Below are 18625 nucleotides of genomic sequence, written 5' to 3' on the forward strand. Positions count from 1 at the left end.
TAAAGAGCTTTGAGTGCCTAGAAATGTGCTGTTTATATATGATGATTTATTATTAATTATTTTCCTATCCATAAAATATAATTAATTATTATTAATTGTTTTCTTATCCATACGGTTGGTTGTGTCTGTAGCCAAATATAATTCAGTTTTTATAAATGAGCAGACACGTTAATAAATAAGTTATGTTTTTCTTTTAATGTAAAAAAACGACTTTTTTATCTGTTTTGGATTATGGTGATATTTTATATGCATACTTTTGCACAGAATTTTCATATGCTTGACACAGCTTACCATGCTTCCTTGAGGTTTATTACAAAATGCAAAGCACTGACTCACCACTGTGAGCTATATTCTCGGGTTGGATGGCCTCCTCTAGCCACCCGAAGGCTATGTCAGGCTATGGTACACTTTTATATATAAGGCAATTCTTGGTCTGCTGCCAAGCTACCTATGTGTCCATATCATACATAAAAGCAATGGGTGACACTTTTTGCGTTCTTAGGGCTTTTTTATGCTCTCTGTGCCAAAGACTCGGATTTGGGAAAGAAGGCATGTCTGTATTCTGCACCCTTGGTATGGAATACGTTGCAAAAGGACTTGAAACTAACTGATTTAGTCTTGCTAAATGCATTTAAATCTAAAATGAAAGTCGTAGAGGCAGATGCCTTAATATGTAAATGTTTTTTAGATTGTAAAAATGATTGCAAATGATTTGAAGTTTTAGTTTTCTATGTTATTTGTCTGTACCTATGTCTTTTGTATTACGTTTTATATGCTGCTACCTGTCTTGGCCAGGTCACCCTTGCAAAAGAGATTTTAAATCTCAATGGGATTCTCCTGGTTAAATAAAGGTTAAATAAAAAAATTATAAAAACTAACAGCAAGAGATGAAACTCTCTGCTGTGGATTAAGCAATGTCACCTCACTATATAAACAAAGCAAATGAGCTGGCACAACAACTAATGGTGAGATATGGTGGTGTCCTAGTCACAACAACTAATGGTGGAGTCCTAGTCTCCGATTTAATAGTAATGCTGATTCCTTATACATAAGTTTTGTATGTTTTGTTTAATATAAAAAATACATAAAAAAGTGAAGAAATTTTAGCTGAATGTACACCGTTTAATAGATGACAGCTATGGGATTGCATATGCATCCCCAGTATCAGAGAAATATAGATAAAATCTGAGACTATGAAACCTCATTGAAAAAAATTTAAAACCTGGGTCTGCTACATGGACTGGCTATAACTCAACTAACTTAAATATTTCAAAATATTTTTCAACAGATTCCTGTTCATGTGTCAACACCCCTTACATGTGCTTAAACAGTGAAATTGAACTGAATGGTTAAGTACTTTGTCATTTACTTTTCATTTGAAGGAGACGTGCAGAAATTCCATAAGCATGGAAAAGGTATGCAGCATCTCGTTAAACTTCTCAGGAAACCATGGTTACCTATTTGCCTAGCAAAACTCCACACTAAGATCAGTAGCCAAGGAGGCTACCAGAGAGCCTAACAACTTAGCATACTACCCTACTGCCTGTCCAAAATCTAGGAGCGGAGGTTTCAACATGATAAATCTCTAAATGAGAGGAGTTTAAACTATGGTCCATGCTCAAGACTTCACTATAAAGAAGGTCACAGAAAGCTTACAACTCACAGATGCTTTCCTAGTGGAGCTCTGGCAAGCAGAGGCATCAATGAAGATAAATCTCTTTATAGTGAGAGGAGGCCTGAAAATTAGACACATGAAAAATAGAGTTATTTGAGTCAAAGAGATGAGCCAAAAAAGAAAGAACTTCCTATCTGGTTCATCTGTGATCCACCTACAACCCCCATGCTTAATCCTGCTTTACTGTAATGGTGGTCATGGGACCCAACCATGGGGTGTAGGCCAGTTCAGAGCAAGCCAATCTTCGTTTTTGGGTGAAAATACTTTAAAAGCAGTAATTAGGGGCAGAATTGTATGTTTTGTGCATATAAAAATAAATTAAATAAATTAAGACAAAAAATCTCAATAATGAACATCTTGGTTACGTACGTAACCCTTGTGAAACTGGCAAAATAAACCATTTAGTTTCATTTTAGGGGAAATCTTTCATGTGAGCAGGGATAGCAGAAGATTCTAATTGGATAGTGATGTTTTGATTGACAGCTTCTGTACCTGGAGGTGAAGCTGTGAGAATCTGCAAGTTTTTGTATTTAAATCTTCTTAATTATATAGATTTTTTTTCACTACTTTGTCAACATAAGATTTCAGAAGCAGTTTCATGGCACTTTTGTCTGTGTGAGCGGTCTAACGCCTTATTTACTTTCGTATTTAAATGCAAGATGTTTAATGTCCAGTGACTTGCGGGAATATTTCTTTCTTACTGATAATGCTAAATGAGTGCAAAATTAACATTTTGTGAACAGTTGTTTTTATTGAATCAGTTCATTACCATAAGGATACAACATATAATATGATGTTTGCAACAAACAAACTAATGTGATGTGGACTGTTGCTGTATGTTTCTGTAGGTTGTCTGGATGTATGGTGACAGAAGAAGGCTGCCATTATTTGTCTTCAGCTCTGACTTCTAACCCCTCACACCTGATAGAGCTGGATCTGAGCTACAATTACCCAGGAGATTCAGGAGTCAAGCTGCTCTCTGAAAAACTGCAGGATCCAAACTGCAAACTGGATAAACTTAAGTATGTCAAGCAAGAATAATTGTTAGATTTTATCTTATCTTTTATTGTCATAATAACAATGACATATCGTTAGAGCATCCCCACTGCATAGCCATAGTAACAAAGTGCAAATCGATGCAAAAGCCCAAACATAGATCCCATAAATAATAAAGATCACATAAATAATAGATATTGGGCCTCATTTATCAGTCCAACATAGAAACAAGCGCAGATCCATGTGCACAAATTAACTTACAACAGAGCTCACACATTTTTATGAAACATTCGTATGATGCCAATCTCATCGTACAAATGATCTCATGTTGATAAATGTTGCAGCAGAAAACAATCATCATCTGAAGATCACGTGACTAAAAACACCACGGTTTAGAAGCCTCGCCCCTACAGTTTACGGCAGTGAAAAACAAAACCCGGCCGAAAAGACGATGTAATTTAATGAAAGAGATATTAATCTTACCTCAAAAACACCTCTTAACCTTTTAATTGCAAACATTAATACTACATTAGTAATTTATATGTATACTAAAATACTGGTAACCTAAATATAAACATTATAGCCTATTCCCCTCATTCTATAAACGGCATTGGACTCAAGAGCCTGTCTCATACTATATATCAATCATGCCAAATTTTTCAGTTTTTGCTATCGGTTTAGAAGCCTCTCCCCTACAGTTTACGACAATGAAAAACAAAACCCGGCCGAAAAGACAATGTTATTTAATGAAAGAGATATTAATCTTACCCCAAAAACACCTCTTAACCTTTTAATTGCAAACAATAATACTATATTAATAAGTTATATGTGTACTAAAATACTGGTAACCTAAATATAAACATTATAGCCTATTCCCCTATACTTCACTCATGTTTGAATATCTGTGTAAAATCCATGCGTGTGCAAAACATTTTGTTTGGCTACTGCATGATGATTTTACAGCTGACCTTTTAAAATAAACCATGCAACTTTTATGTTTGGTTTACTGCATTTTAATTTGATGATAAATGGCTGAGTTGTAAGCCAGTGACAGAACTAATGTGGTTTGAGTGTGAGTGAGGCACCTCTGCGATAAGATTTAATCAAATAAAGATACAAAGAAAATAAATAAAATGCATTTTTTCATAAAGAGTTTCAAAAGAGTTTCACAAAAAATATAGTCTATGTTTCACAGTGTTTTATTGTTTCCTTTTGTTAATCTGTTAATTATAGCCTGTCCTTTTGTAAATAAGTTAATTATATTATAGCCTATTATATATTTTGTGTGATCCTTTTATTTTATTCCTTTTACAGACTTTTTTTCCTTTCACAAAAGCGCTACAGGTGCATGATGCGGCGCTTGAATACTCATAGTCTTGTTTACACAGCTATTCATGAATGTAAAGATAAAGCCCTGCATAAAAAAAGACATTCTAATCTTACTCTTACTGCTAAAATAGAAATACCACCAGACGTGAGATCCCATTGTTGTTGTTAATGAGACTGCAAATTTGACAATATGATTTAATGGAAAGGAGGCAGAACAATCGTTGTGTGGAAAGGGTGTAAAGCAGTAGTGCGATTAGTTAAAAAGTCCACAATCGAGTTGCATATCATGGTGTTTAGTCCCAGATTGTGTAATTTAGATCTGAGTTTATATGGCCAGATTGCAACAATATCAAAGAGAATCAGAAGTGTGTGTGGGCTGGCTCTCTCTGGAAGCGCACTGCACTGGCAACAAATTACTTTCAGTATGGACATAATTTTGGCTACAACATTTTGCCCTCAAAGCACGCTGATAAGATTTGTCACTCTAAACTATGCAAAATCTGGTGACACCTCTGAGTCTGTCCATGCGCAGTTCTCAAATCAATCAACAGCAAAAGAGATTATAGTGCATCCCAATCCCCAGTTTTGCATTGAAACAATCTCTGTGCATTCCATTTCTCTCCAAATCGGCTCTGTGTGTGCATGAGTATGTGTGTTGAGATGAGGAAACACCTCCCTGCTTAACTAGCATTTAAGAAAAAGTAACACACACTAAACATCTTCCCTTATGACGAGAAGCATCTCTGCTGTCCAAGAAAAGAGAACACAACACAACATTTTACAATACAACATAATTTAAGTGTGTGAAATAACTTCATTTTGTAATCTGATATAGCTTCTTATCACAGAATGACAAATGTATATTCAACACTAAAAAAGGCTAAACAGATTAGAAATAAATTATAAAAATACTTAAGGGGGGGGGGGTGAAATGCTCGTTTTCACTCAATATCCTGTAAATCTTGAGTACCTATAGAGTAGTACTGCATCCTTCATAACTCCAAAAAGTCTTTCGTTTTATTATATTCATAAGAGAAAGATAGTCTGTACCGATTTTTCCTGGAAAAACCTGAGCGACTGGAGGCGTGAGTGTGGGCGGAGCTAAAGAATCACGAACGCAAGTAGGCTTTTGCGTTGAGAGCGTTTGGAAGCTGTGACATTACCGTGAGGGAAAAACCATCATTCAAAACAAACCATGGTTACAGTCAGATTCAGCCGTATATTTATGATCCAGAATCAGATCCAGAGGCTGAAATTTAACAAGAGCAGCATCAGCAACGAAGTCTCTATGTGGTATGTACTGAAACTGTATATATTTGCTTAGCGGTTTTGGAAAATGACTAAGTTCCACTTTATGTCATCTATTTTTTTTTAAGGTGTACATGTCGAAAGTGCAGTTTGATGACAACATCGCATGTTGTTTAATTGATGTGTCTTTACACGCCGATAGCTAAGTTAACAACACAGAGATATTTGAAGCAGTTTTACTCACCGCATGCGGTTCCAACACACGATCGTGACCCTTTTTCGTTGTGACTGCATTATCCTTAAGAAATAAACGATGTGCAAATCCGGCGTCAAACTGGGCCTTGTTTGTAAAACAAGCATCTTAGAAATGCAGGGAACAAACAAAAACACTTGCACAACTCCGTTGATGCTCTGTAAAAATAAACTCCATCCACTGGTCCCTTAATGCTGTTTTTTTTTTTGGTAATCTGTGCAGGGTTGTCTTGCCCTGGCAACCAAAAACACACTTCTTTTGTGACAATTCGGTCTCTCGCTCTGATCAGTGAATGTCTTTGCTCTGCTCTATGGGAGCGCACGCTCTTCCGGCAGAAGTGCCCTTAGGACCCATATAAGGAAATTCCGCTCCATCTAACGTCACACAGAGCCATACTCGAAAAAAACTTTCCGAAACTTGTGACAAACCGGAAGAGGTATTTTTGGAACAAAAATACTCCTTCAAACGTACAACTTAATTTTTGAAACTTTGTCCATGTTTAGCATGGGAATCCAACTCTTTAACAGTGTAAAAAACTCAGTATGCATAAAATAGCATTTCACCCCCCCTTTAATTATTATGAAAATACCCAAGGTGGTTTTAAGAACATGAATAACCAATACATTGTCAAAGTCTAGTGTTTATTTTCTTAATGTTTTATCATTCAAAGCCTTTATATCTTTAATTCAGTTTCAACTATGTAATGTGAAAAAGGTCCATTCAAAAACTAGGTGTTATAACATACTAGCAACTAGTTAATAATGTTGGCAACTGCACAGCAACACCCTAGGAACCATCCTGAGTACCTTGCCAACTGCATAGCAAAATATTTTTGTTTACTGACATAAAAAATTTACCCTCTGTGTGTGTTTTTTTATAGTGTGGATCATGGAGGAGAATCCAGGATTATAGCAGGGCTAAAAAAATGTATGTCAGCACACACATAGAGCTTTACTGATTATTGCTGTGTATGGGATTAGATTCCCGCCAAAATGTATTGCAGTCACAGATTGAAAAATAGTAATCATAAATAAAATATTTAAAAACACGTGTAAAATAATAACGCACAAAACCGAAAAACAAATGCAATTTTTTTAAATAACAAACAGCACAGTCATGGATTGCAGAAAACTGAAACATGAATTCAAAATGTTCCAAATCGCAAACAAAATAAGGTTTTCTGCTCATGTTATTTTTCTGTGTGTGCTTGTGGTCTTCTCCCCTTTGCTCTTGTTTCCACGTTCTGCGCTTGCATTTCTAAAAGTTGCAGTTTGAGTTTCATGTAAATCAGGACGGGCTTTAATGTCACCATTGGCCCGCAAGTTCTAGATCGACAGCTGCTCCTCTAGCCTGTCAGTTCAAGGGGGAGTTGATTTCACTCTAATGTGACTCGTGGCTACTATGGCAGGTGCGTGAAGAAGGATAACCAGCGTCAGGAGACAAATCTGTATCTGTATCTAAAACGTACCGAACCGAATAGGGGTGGTGAAAAAAATCGATTATTGATTAATCGCGAGTATGTTATGGACGAGTTTGAATCGATTATTAAATTTTCAAAAATCGATTTTTTTTTTTTTGCATTATTTTATTTTGTAAAAAAAATTATACCGGGAGTTGAACGTCACGAACGCGCCCAGCAGTGTTGCCAACTTAGCGACTTTGTCGCTAGATTTAGCGACTTTTCAGACCCCCATAGCGACTTTTTTCCAAAAAAGCGACTAGCGACAAATCTAGCGACTTTTTTTGACAGACCTTATTTAGTCTCTGAGACTCTCCGGTACTGCCGCACGAGCTTTCTCTCTCTCTCTCTCTCCCAGCGTGCGCACACGCCTCTCTCTCTCTCTGCATCTGCTATGTTCAACAAGCAGAGATGAGCAGCATTTTCAGTTAAAAAATATATTCTGTTGCTTCTAACTCTATTTTACATACAAGTATAGCCGAAATCACAGTACAATCATTATCTTAATCTTATGTGTATGTGATTTCATTAGACAATGTCGTGATGAATAGGATTTTAGTGCAGAGATTAACATCTTTGAGAGCTGGTTATGTAGTCTTAATAGACGCGTGTCAGTCATTATAATATTAATTCCGTTGTCGGACAACAGAAACATTCAAATATAATAATAAAAAACTTTTATTGCGAATTTTGACTGCCTTAAAATGCAATATATGAGCACAGAAAGGACAAGATAATATGACGCACTTACGTCATGAATATGCTAATTAGCATATGACGTCATCTAGCGACATTTAGCGACTTTTCAGGCTGGGTTTAGCTACTTTCCATTGAAAGAAGTTGGCAACACTGGCGCCCAGTTCCAGTTAGCAAGCAGCCAGAACAGGTGTGTAAAATGGAAAAACCAGGAGCGAGCAACCAACCGAACCACCCAGCTCCATCTGGGCTCAAAGCAAGCGTGTGGATTTATTTGGGGTTTCATGGCAGGAGCTCTAACCCTCTTGGCGCCATGGTCGAGTTTACTCGACAAGATGCGGCACTGAATAAAACGGCCGATTTTGTCAAATAGGGTGTCAAATTTCACGCGACCTCCCCTGCACCAGATAGCAGACATGTAATACTTAATCTCTGACTCAAAAAAACGTAATGCTCCTCAACAAAATCTTCGAGAGCGCATTGAATCAGTGCGAAAAAAAAGCGGAGCTAGTGTGAGAGTGAGCCATTTTATCTGACCAATGTTGTCAACGTCAGCGAGTATTGGCATTAGATTATTATTATTATCATTATTATTTTTATTATTATCTAATGGCATCAATAAAGCTTCAATAAACCCTCAATGAAGTGTTGGGACTTCTATTCGCGGACACTGATTCTGAAGGGGAATATCTGTATCCAGAAGATGACGAGATATTGAAAGTGAAAGTACACCAAGCACAAACGGTGAATCCTTTGCCCAATGTAAATGGTCCTTTGCCAAATGTCAGAGGTGTGAACAATGTTTGCAGGGGTCGGAGTGTTCATTGCGAAATTAGCAGGCGTGTTAGTGTTGCGGGGACGAGGCGGGAGATTTTTTCCACGCTAGACATGTATATTTGTCTTCTGACCGCACCTCTCCGCAATCGCGGTGACAGTATTGTAGTGGAAACTTTGTCTAATGCCTCTGGGTATGTTAGACGAGGTCGAAATATTCATAGGACAGAGGCAAGGTGGGGAGTCGCAATGACCCTGACAGTAGTCCGAGCTGTGCACATTCGGCGCGTGCGCGAGGCAGATCTGGCCGCGCTGCTCATAGCAGAAGCAGAGGCGATGTGACACGGGGCATAGATTTTGAACTAAAAAGGTCTTGTCTACTTGTGTTTGTGTGTCATATGAATAATATATATGTGCCCCATACATGGAATCAGAGTGCCTGCTGCATGTAGTAAACTGAAAATCCCAACCGCTACATGCATTCGGTTTGTTTCTACCATTTATTAGTAATGATTTACACTGTTTGTTTACTACTTACTGTTGTGAAATGGAAAATCAATAATCGTTAATCGAGAATCGTTAATAATCGAAAATCGACTGTAATCGAATCGGGACTTCAATAATCGTAATCGAATCGAATCGGGAAATCAGACAGATTAACCACCCCTAGAACCGAACCTTGACATCAGTGTATCGTATTGAACCGAACCGTGAATTTTGTGAACCGTTACACCCCTACTGGTTATGTAATCAATCTGTAAATCTCCATCAACCTCACGCTTTCAAGTGGAGCAGCATTAGCGTTTGATTTGAAGCAGCTGCACAGAATGATCACTGTATGACATTAAAGTACCGCGCGAACTATAAGAGAGCACACTGATCCAATGCATTCGGATTGCTCGCACAGTACTTTGATGTCATACAGTGATCATTCTGTGCAGCTGCTTCAAGTCGAATGCTAATGCTGCTCCACGTGAAAGCACGCAGGTGATGGAGATTAGCCGCTGATTACACAACCTGCTTTACTGACAAGATGCGCATTAAATATCACACAAAAGGAATGTTTCTGTCACCTACTAACAAAATATTTAAGACCAATTACCTGAGATCGTCCGGTATTTGCCTGCTGACACTAGCTATCCATCTTCACAATATAGGGTGACATTGATTGTAAACCAACTCACTATCACGGGATTGGAACAGGATGTTAAAAAATGTTGGCGGGACCTGGAATCGTAATAACACTTTGATCCCCAACTTTCTACACAAATATAGCCTAACTTTGTAGGCTTATATTTTAATTTTGAACTAATTAATTGTACTCACCCTGTGTCTTTATGCTCTCCTGTTTGCTTTAATGTGGCTGGTGAGGTACAGATCATTAATGCTGGTCTATGTGGTAATACAGTAGCCTACATCAGGCAGTACATGCAAAAGCCCACCTATCATTCATAGACCTCAAATATAGCTTTTCATCTAAAAGATGTAGTAATAACTTTACATGGCCACTCAATCTAATATTAACCTACAGAAATGTGCGCTATTTAAGTGTTTGTGGAAGTTGAACAGCAGCGCACTCACATCAGGACAGATGGAAGCACGGTGCTCTCACTTGCTCTTAAAATACTCCATTTTTGGTCATACAGATAAAAGTAATAAATCTTTCAAATCCACATACATTTATTTGTGTGCACTCAGAATAACAAGGAAACGTTGTGCTTCTGTAAAATAATTAAAGAAAACAAGGTGCAGTTTCTGTCATCTTGGTCATGTGAACTTGAACGAGAAACTCCATGTATGCAATATAAATCTATAGAGTGCCACTCTCAGAGTGCAATTTCTATGCTCAAATGAAAAAAAAAACAAATAGAAAATGTGTGTTAGCATGGATGATATACATTACGTGTGAAATGCACAATGTGCATTGTTTAAGATGGCTTTCAGTTCAATAAAATAACAAAAAAAAACTAGATTTTAAATTTTTACTAAACTAACTAAAGTGGGTATGCTGTGATCTGTGCTATATTTTTTCACTGTATCGCCAGTGAAACCAGATTCTGGCTGATAAAAATAAATAAATACAACATGGGAGTGGGAGAGAACGTGAGTCATTCCGGGAAATGGGACAGAATTTCCCGCCAGTTTTATTGTGGGATTGGGACGAGATCTTTTTCCGCGGGAGTGGGACGGGAGAGATTTGAAAATCCACTCCCCTGTCACATCATCGTCACCCTCTACTTCACACACCTGCCACAGCAGCCACGAGTCATTATTGGAGTGACGTCAACCCCCCCAAGGACTGATTAGCTAGAGGAGCAGGTGTCAATCTAGAACTTGTGGGCCAATGGTGATGCTGAAGCATGCCCTGATTTACATGAAACTCAAACTGCAACTTTTAGAAATGCAAGCGCAGAACGTGGAAACAAGAGCAAAGGGGAAAAACCCACAAGCAAACCAAAAATAACATATGAGCAGGAAACCTGATGTTTGAGATTTGGAACATTTTGAATTCATTTTTCAGTTTTGTGCAATATAATTTTAAATGCGTTTACATTTTTGATATACGCTTATTATTTTTCGATCCATGACTGCGCTGTTTGTTATTTAAAAAAACTGCATTTGTTTTCCGGTTTTGTGCGTTATAATTTTACACGTGTTTTTAATTAATTGATCTTTGCTTATTATTTTTCAATCTGTGACTGCAATACATTTGGCGGGATTCTAATCCCATAGCTGTGTTTCTAAATGTCTCTTCTTGTGTTCAGATGCCTGTTTTCTCACACTGGATCAAAACACAGCAAATACTCAACTCAATTTGTCTGAAGAGAAAAGAAAGGTGACATGTTTGGATGAGAAACAGTCATATCCTGATCATCCAGACAGATTTGATGTGTATCCTCAGGTGTTGTGTACAGAGAGTTTTTATGGACGCTGTTACTGGGAGATTGAGTGGAGTGGTGATGATGGTGTGTATATAGCAGTGTCGTATAAGAGCATCAGCAGGAAGGGAGATGGTGATGAGCAATGGTTTGGATGTAATGATCAGTCCTGGAGTTTGATCTGCTGTCCTGACAGATACTCATTCAGACACAATAAGATAGTGACTTGTCTCTCTGTGAAGCCCATCAGTCGTAGAATAGGAGTGTATGTGGATCACAGTGCAGGAACTCTGTCCTTCTACAGCGTTTCTGACACAGTGAGCCTCATCCACACAATCCAGACCACATTCACTCAGCCACTCTGTCCTGGGTTTAAAATTTATTATAAATCATCTGTGAAACTGTTTTGATAATTGACAGGAGATTCTACCAATAATGCTTTGAGCTGCATGATAAATCAGTAACAGTGAGGTGTTAGATGTTATTTCTCTAAAATACATTAATACCGCAGCTGAACTTATGTCAGTGAAAAATAGAATAAACAAAATGTGTGTAATAAATATTCATATAAACAATAAGATCAGTGTGTGTTTGTGCAAAAGCAAACTGTGTGTTGCTTCAAGAGTGCAACCGTACATTTGTGTTGTGCGTTTATTCTTATATATTCATTTATTGATTTTTTTATTATTTTTCATATAATCATTTATTCCATTAAATCATATGATAGTTTATAATAATAATTTTAACCATTTATATACTAATTTCATTGATTTGTTCATTAATTTGTGATTTATATTATTGTTTTTTCTAATATATTTTACCATTGTTGATTAGTCTTATGATGTGTGTCTTTTAAGAGCCATGTGTCACAGCCACTTGTTGGTGTGCCAGTGTTAGCAGAGGGCACTCTTTTGAACTCTCGTTTGTTTGCATTGAACTCCATCTCCCATCACCCTTTGCCTAGACTATCTTATTGCCCTCAGCTGTGGGTGATAACTCCTTAAGCCCACCTGTATATATACAAGATACTGAGTTTTGGTTTGTGGAAGAATTGTTTTGTTTTTTGTCTTTGCTGGTGTCCGATTTGTTTCATCTTGTGTGATGTTTTTGCCCCTTTTGTCTTGTGTATTACGATTTTGGGTTTCTTTATTAAATAATGCATGTGGATCTTTCATAGAGTCTATGAGTGTTTCCTGACAATGGGATAAAAAGGAAAGTTTATGTGATGATCCTGTCAGGCTTTAATGTTCCAGTTCATACCAATCTCTCATCTCTCTTCTTTTCTTGATTTTCTGCTTAATTTTCTTCATCCTCATCTTCACCTGTCACACCCTCCTCATGTGATTCTACAGTTCTAGATGTCCTGTAAAATAATTAAGATCAAATAAAACATGAAATTTAGTTTAGGAAAAGTGTAGTGTTTATATAGTTCAGCAGGAGTAAATTATGTCTGATCACTCATTAGTGAGCGTGTTCCATCACTACACAGACAGTATAGATACTATGTTTGTATGTCTCTATGTATGACAGAATGACAAATCTCAATGGACTCAATCAAATTTATTTTACTTGACTAATCTATGTCTGGTATAAATAATTTTTGCATCCGAACTATTTAGGCGGCTGATACAACAACTACTTAGGAAGAGACCATAATCTAGAGCCATACAGTCTTCAGATTGTATAACCTCCAAGAAAGAACCTTTTCCTTATAAGACGAAGCTATTTTCACCTTATTGCCAAAGTTTTCCTTAAGTAAGGTCTTCGCCCTTAAGTAACCTTGTGAAGGAGTCATGAGCTCCAAAAGGTAGTAAGGACATCGTTAAGCAGTCCAAATGACATCTGTGTTTCAACCTTAATTTTATAAAGCTTCAATAATACTTTTTGTGCACAAAGAAAACAAAAATAATGATTTCATTCAACAATTTCTTTCAAACATGTTTCCTTGTTGTCTGTGTTGCAGCTGATGCAATGTTGTGGTTTCCATGCTCATATTTTGTACACCGTACACAAATGCATTGTTGGTCAGTAATACAGTACATGTCCAGCTGTTTATCATGTTCATAGCAGATCATATCCTGCAGTCGTCCAGTGGCATTTCTTCCAGTACTGACATCACACTGCACATCTCCAGTCTAACAATCCGCAGGAGGTTTAGTCTTCTTCAGTTTCTCCACCACTTCAGCTAGGATGGTGTTTTTACCAAAAGCAAGTATTGGACTAAAGGTCTGTCTGCACTGAGGACAGCTGTAGACTCTCATCTGATCCTCCTGATCCCAGTCGCCTATAATACAGCTCTTACAGTAACTATGTTCACAGAAAATTGTCACTGGATCCTTCAGGAGATCCAGACACACTGGACAGAACTCATCCTCTGAAAATCTGGTTTGCCATTTTACTGCATGAATACACAAACACAGCCGCTAAAATACACACCAGTTTATCTTTCAATAGACTCAGGAGATTACTGTTTCCTGGTTCTGGGTTTGCCTGATGTGTGAAAAACAGGTGTCTAGAAACCTGAAGGTCACAGAAAATAAAACACCCACTAGATGTCAGTCCAAGACAGACAGTCAGAAGAGAATCGCTGTTGAAGAGAGACAGAGCACAAAACAGATCCAGAACACAGCAGTAGAGTGGATGGCAGGCAGATGGCACTGCTATCTACTACAGTGCTTCTTAAACCTGTCCTGAGTCCCGACCCATGACTTTTTTGTGGACCCCCAGCACGCACTTGTCTTAATTTTGTATGTTTTCTTTATTGATCACATCGAATTCAAGTCTTCCAGTCTCTACTAATGATCTAAAAGGTTTAAACAGGTGTGTTGGACAAGTCATGTAAAATCTGCATGCAAAAACCTGCTGACTTTCGGCCTTATTAGGCATCTTACTTCATCTAAATGTAATCACTTGTTTATCAACTATTATAATCATGTGTTTGCTTGTATGTATAGAGTTCTGGAGGAGAGTGGAGTGTGTGTAACTGAGTTATAATAGTTTTTTATTGTATGTATTTGACTGTGTGTGCTCAAATATGATGAGAAGTTATTGAGAGAAAGATGATCTTGTGCTAAATTATGATGACCTCTTTGTGTTACTATTACACAGGCATGAGGAGATTTAGACTAGCAATAAGGACCTGAATGATATGTATTGTTTATGGAAACCTATATAAAGAGTGTGTGAGACACAGACTCAACAGATTACCTGCAGAGTCTGTCGGATTCATTATCTATGATAATAAAGTCTCTGTCTTTGAAAGTCTTTGAAAGTGATTTCTCATAAACACAGTTACATATGGAGTTAACACACATTATTAACAGCAACAATGACATACGTCTTAGGATGTAACACTTTTAAAAACAAACAAACAAGCCCTGCCCGGATTTAAAAAGTAGCGTAACGCATTACTTTCCATAATTAGTTACTTTTTTTAGAGTAACTATATTGTAATGCATTACTTTTCAAAGTAACTTTCCCCAACACTGCTGTCCTTTACAGAAGCATCCAATTGCATCAAGTCTGGCTTGACAGACAGTGTTTAGGGGCAGTCCTTTGCCTGCCTTTGTGCACAGAGCGCATAAAACCCCTGCTACACCTTACCGCAATTGACATCCGCTTCTTGCGATCTCTGCACTTAAACAGCCCTGAGCCATCCACGCTCTCTCTTGTCTTAAGGTTGCCTGCTTCTTTTCATTATCTCACCTGGTCCCCTTTCCACGGCTGCCCATCATGGTTTTTACTCAGCTTTTCTGTCAATTTTTTTTTGACATCAATTGCTTCTTCTTTAAGGGACAGCTTATCATGAGCCTTTACTTTCCTTTTGAGGAATAACACTCTTGAAAAAGCAGGAATTGTGATTGGTCCTGACTAGGTTACTGGCACTGTAAATAAAAACTACCCCTTGCACTAGAGTCTAGCTGCGGGCTGAGCCAGCATTTTACATCTTTTACGGACACTCACTAAACCCCAAGAAATTTGATGGTGCTTACTTTATTACAAACATAATCTTATGTGTATGTTAATATCTGTATACCATTGTTAAAGCAAAAAAGCAAGGGTATTTTGAGGAGTGAATGACACAGTTTCATAACCCTTTTCTGTTTTATTTACAGCATGAATAAGCAATTTTTCCTTCTGTAAATTTTATACTTAACAGAATGTATGGTATTAAGCAATTACAGTTGTTCCAAACAATCTATCCAGTTTCAATGATAATTATGCAACTTTCTTGACTTCTTGAAATTAAATCATGAAATAACATCTAGTCTTTAATAGTTTTGTTTACAAATGCCATTCAAAAGAAATGTTATTTGACAAAATAATGAAAGGACATCAAATATAGTGGACAGGAAAACCAACGTGTCCCACGAAAGCGTTGCACACAACTGCAGGACCAAACTTTGCCCACTTTTTTTTTTTTAATATTTATTTACATTCACTGGATTGTGGGAGAGTTTCTGCATGATGGTGGTTCATGGAAGAGCTGCTGACCACAGGTATCTGCAAAAAAAAAAAAAAAAAAATAAGTACACAATCCTTGCTCATTGATTGCTCATTAAAGGCATGAGGAACTGAGAAATCAAAAATCCTTGATCTTTTGACACATGTGGTCATTGTACTATAGAAACTTACCATATGTTTAAGAACTCAAAACTTTCTTGTTAGTCTAAAAAAAGCAATTTTACTTTATGCTTTATGACATAATAGCATGACTTAACCCTGGCTCTACCAAATCTGATCAACGAATCTTATAAATTACTGCCTGCTTAGCACCGCCCACCAATTTGTGCATGTGGTCTAAATAACGAGAGGCAAACGTGTTGCCAATGTAGCCATTATTAACTAGATTTAGTGATTTCCCCAACCGTTGAGACTTTTTTTTTCAAAGTTTAGGGACAAATAAAGCAACTTTTCGGAAAAAAACCTTATATAAAGTTTTCTTTTTGCCCACAATCTATATTTATATTTATATAGATCAGTGAAAGTTCCATTATGATGTTATCTAGTGATATTTAGCTACGTTCAATTGAAAGCAGTTGACAACATTGGCAAATGCAGGTCTATGCAGAAACCAAATAACATCACACTCCAGCAAGGATATAGCCAATTTTGGGTTAGTTTATCAAAAAATATATTTATTAAAAGTAGGGTTGGGTATGGAACTGGTATCCGATCGCAGTCCGCTTAAATTTCATATAAAACCGGCGTCAGACATCAGACGGGTCTCCTCCTCGTCTTTCAACGCACTCTTCAATCCGCAGACCGCGAGTGGACTCATACAGAGACAGAGGACACAAGGTATGTGTTTATCGATAGATTGTTAGAATATCCGTATCTGTGCAGTTCTTTGTCATAAATACAGTTTACAAAAGGTCACAAGGAAACAGTCTCTTTCTCATCTAATGTAAAGTTTTCGCTTGTCACCGCATATCACACCACAGCCGTTTCCTCCAGCGAAAATCTAGCCCTTAACACATATGAACGAACACATATTTTAATTACACTTATTTAAATATACTTAATTTAATCATACTTACTTTATACATAGCCTACACTACTGGGCAAAAGTCTTAGGCATGTTAGTATTTTCACTTAAAAGAAAGGTGTTCGGCCAGTTATTTATATATTTTGCTCTAGTGTGTCAGTATAAAATATCAGTTTACATTTCCAAACATTCATTTTGCCGTTGTCAAACTGCTTGTGAAAATATTATTTTTTTCTTTTCCATAAAACTTTTGCACAGTACTGTATTTTAAAAACAACATGGTTGCTACTTTATAAAGAATGAACATACAGTAAGTAATTCACAGAACTGATTAAAGAGTGACAGACAGCACTCATCTTAACTAAATATCAGAGAGATTGACAGAGATGCAGTAGAAACATTATGTGAAAGCTATGGATTTATTTTAAATATTTTTAATGTTCTTTAATGTTATCCTTAATTTTTTTAGGTTCTTCTTTTTAAGTATCGGTTCAGGCACAGTTTAGGCACCAGTACTGTTTAAAAGTATCGAAAAGGCACTGGACCCTACTTAAAAGTTATTATTTCTCACTACTGGCTCATTTACCAAATGGTTGCTTTCTCTTCCTCCTCCACAAATTAAGCTCTTGTAGGTAGTTTGGTAGCGAGACGCTTGAATAAATTATCGTTTGCAATTGACGACGCGATTGACAATGGTGTGATAACTAAGCTTTACCAACTTTGTAACTTGTTACCCCCCGAACACTGGACATAGCAGACGTATGTACCGAATACAAGAAGCTATCAATCAAGAATGTATCTTGATTTTGAGTTATTTTTCATTTTTGTTTTTGATTACTCACTTGGATTAATCATTCGTTTTGACAGCACTATTATGTTTATTGTAAATAGACAACCACACAAGAGTAATTGTTTTTAAGCCTGCCCTGGGTACATCAATGTTCTTGTCCATTGCCCTCGCAGATTCCTGCAGCTAAGCTTGGATTTACATTTACATTCGATTAAAGGTTATTGATGACATGCATCTGAAGTTTGACTTTTTGCACCATAACAATACTTATAGGCAACTAGTCATCATATCTCTAGTTTTTTAATGTATTTGCATTGTACTAAAGTGCGTTCATTTTCAATGGGCATATATTCGGCTGAAACAGGTAGCATAGTGCATCCCAAATTTTTCAACATGAACATTTTAATATAACATTATTGTCATTATGGCCTTTAGAAAAATGTTTTTTTTTAGGAGGTGGGGTAGTGCACAATAGGCCTCTGTGGCACGGCCCAAGCTTTTGTTCTTAATGGCACTTGTTTCCCTTACATTACTTTTACTTTTATACTTTAAGTAGTTTTTAAAACCAGTACTTTTAGACTTTTACTTGAGTAAAAAGCTTGAGTTGATACTTCAACTTCTACAAAAGTCTTTTCAAACCCTAGTATCTATACTTCTACTTGAGTAATGAATGCCAATACTTTAGACACCACTGCTCATCGATACACCAACATATGAATAGTCTATTTAATATTTTTGTGAAAAATTCACCTTTTCCCCCCGAAAATATTTTGATAGACAAGCCATTGTAAAATTGGATTAAAATTAGTTGACATTAAATTAGACCAATTAAATACATTAAGTTTGTTAATATGTTAACGTCATTTTATTAGATTTACCATTTTACCTTTTTTTAATTATCGGACCTTTTCTCTTAAAACTATAAATTGAATTAATTCCGGAGTAATTATTTTACTTTATATAGTATATCATTTATGTAGACTACTTAAATTAGTTCTTATAAAAAGCAAGTATTAAAATGAATCAATATTAATTTAA

General features: G+C 36.7%; 1 protein-coding gene across 2 annotated transcripts in view; it reads left to right on the forward strand.

Moving 5' to 3' along the window:
* The window catches only part of LOC113092848 (NACHT, LRR and PYD domains-containing protein 3-like), a 44277-nt gene extending 31794 nt beyond the window's left edge, over positions 1–12483 (forward strand). Inside the window, exons 10-12 of one of the 2 annotated variants that reach the window (XM_026258612.1) lie at positions 2524–2697; positions 6382–6428; positions 11196–12483. In XM_026258612.1, coding sequence (XP_026114397.1) covers positions 2524–2697; positions 6382–6428; positions 11196–11719 — 745 coding nt within the window. In that variant the 3' untranslated portion in view covers positions 11720–12483. The remainder of the gene's footprint in view (positions 1–2523; positions 2698–6381; positions 6429–11195) is intronic. The other variant, XM_026258613.1, reaches the window with a different exon arrangement.
* The last annotated feature ends 6142 nt before the right edge of the window (positions 12484–18625 follow it).

This window comes from Carassius auratus, unplaced genomic scaffold, assembly GCF_003368295.1.
Source record: "Carassius auratus strain Wakin unplaced genomic scaffold, ASM336829v1 scaf_tig00214720, whole genome shotgun sequence".
NCBI classification, from domain to species: Eukaryota; Metazoa; Chordata; class Actinopteri; order Cypriniformes; family Cyprinidae; genus Carassius; species Carassius auratus.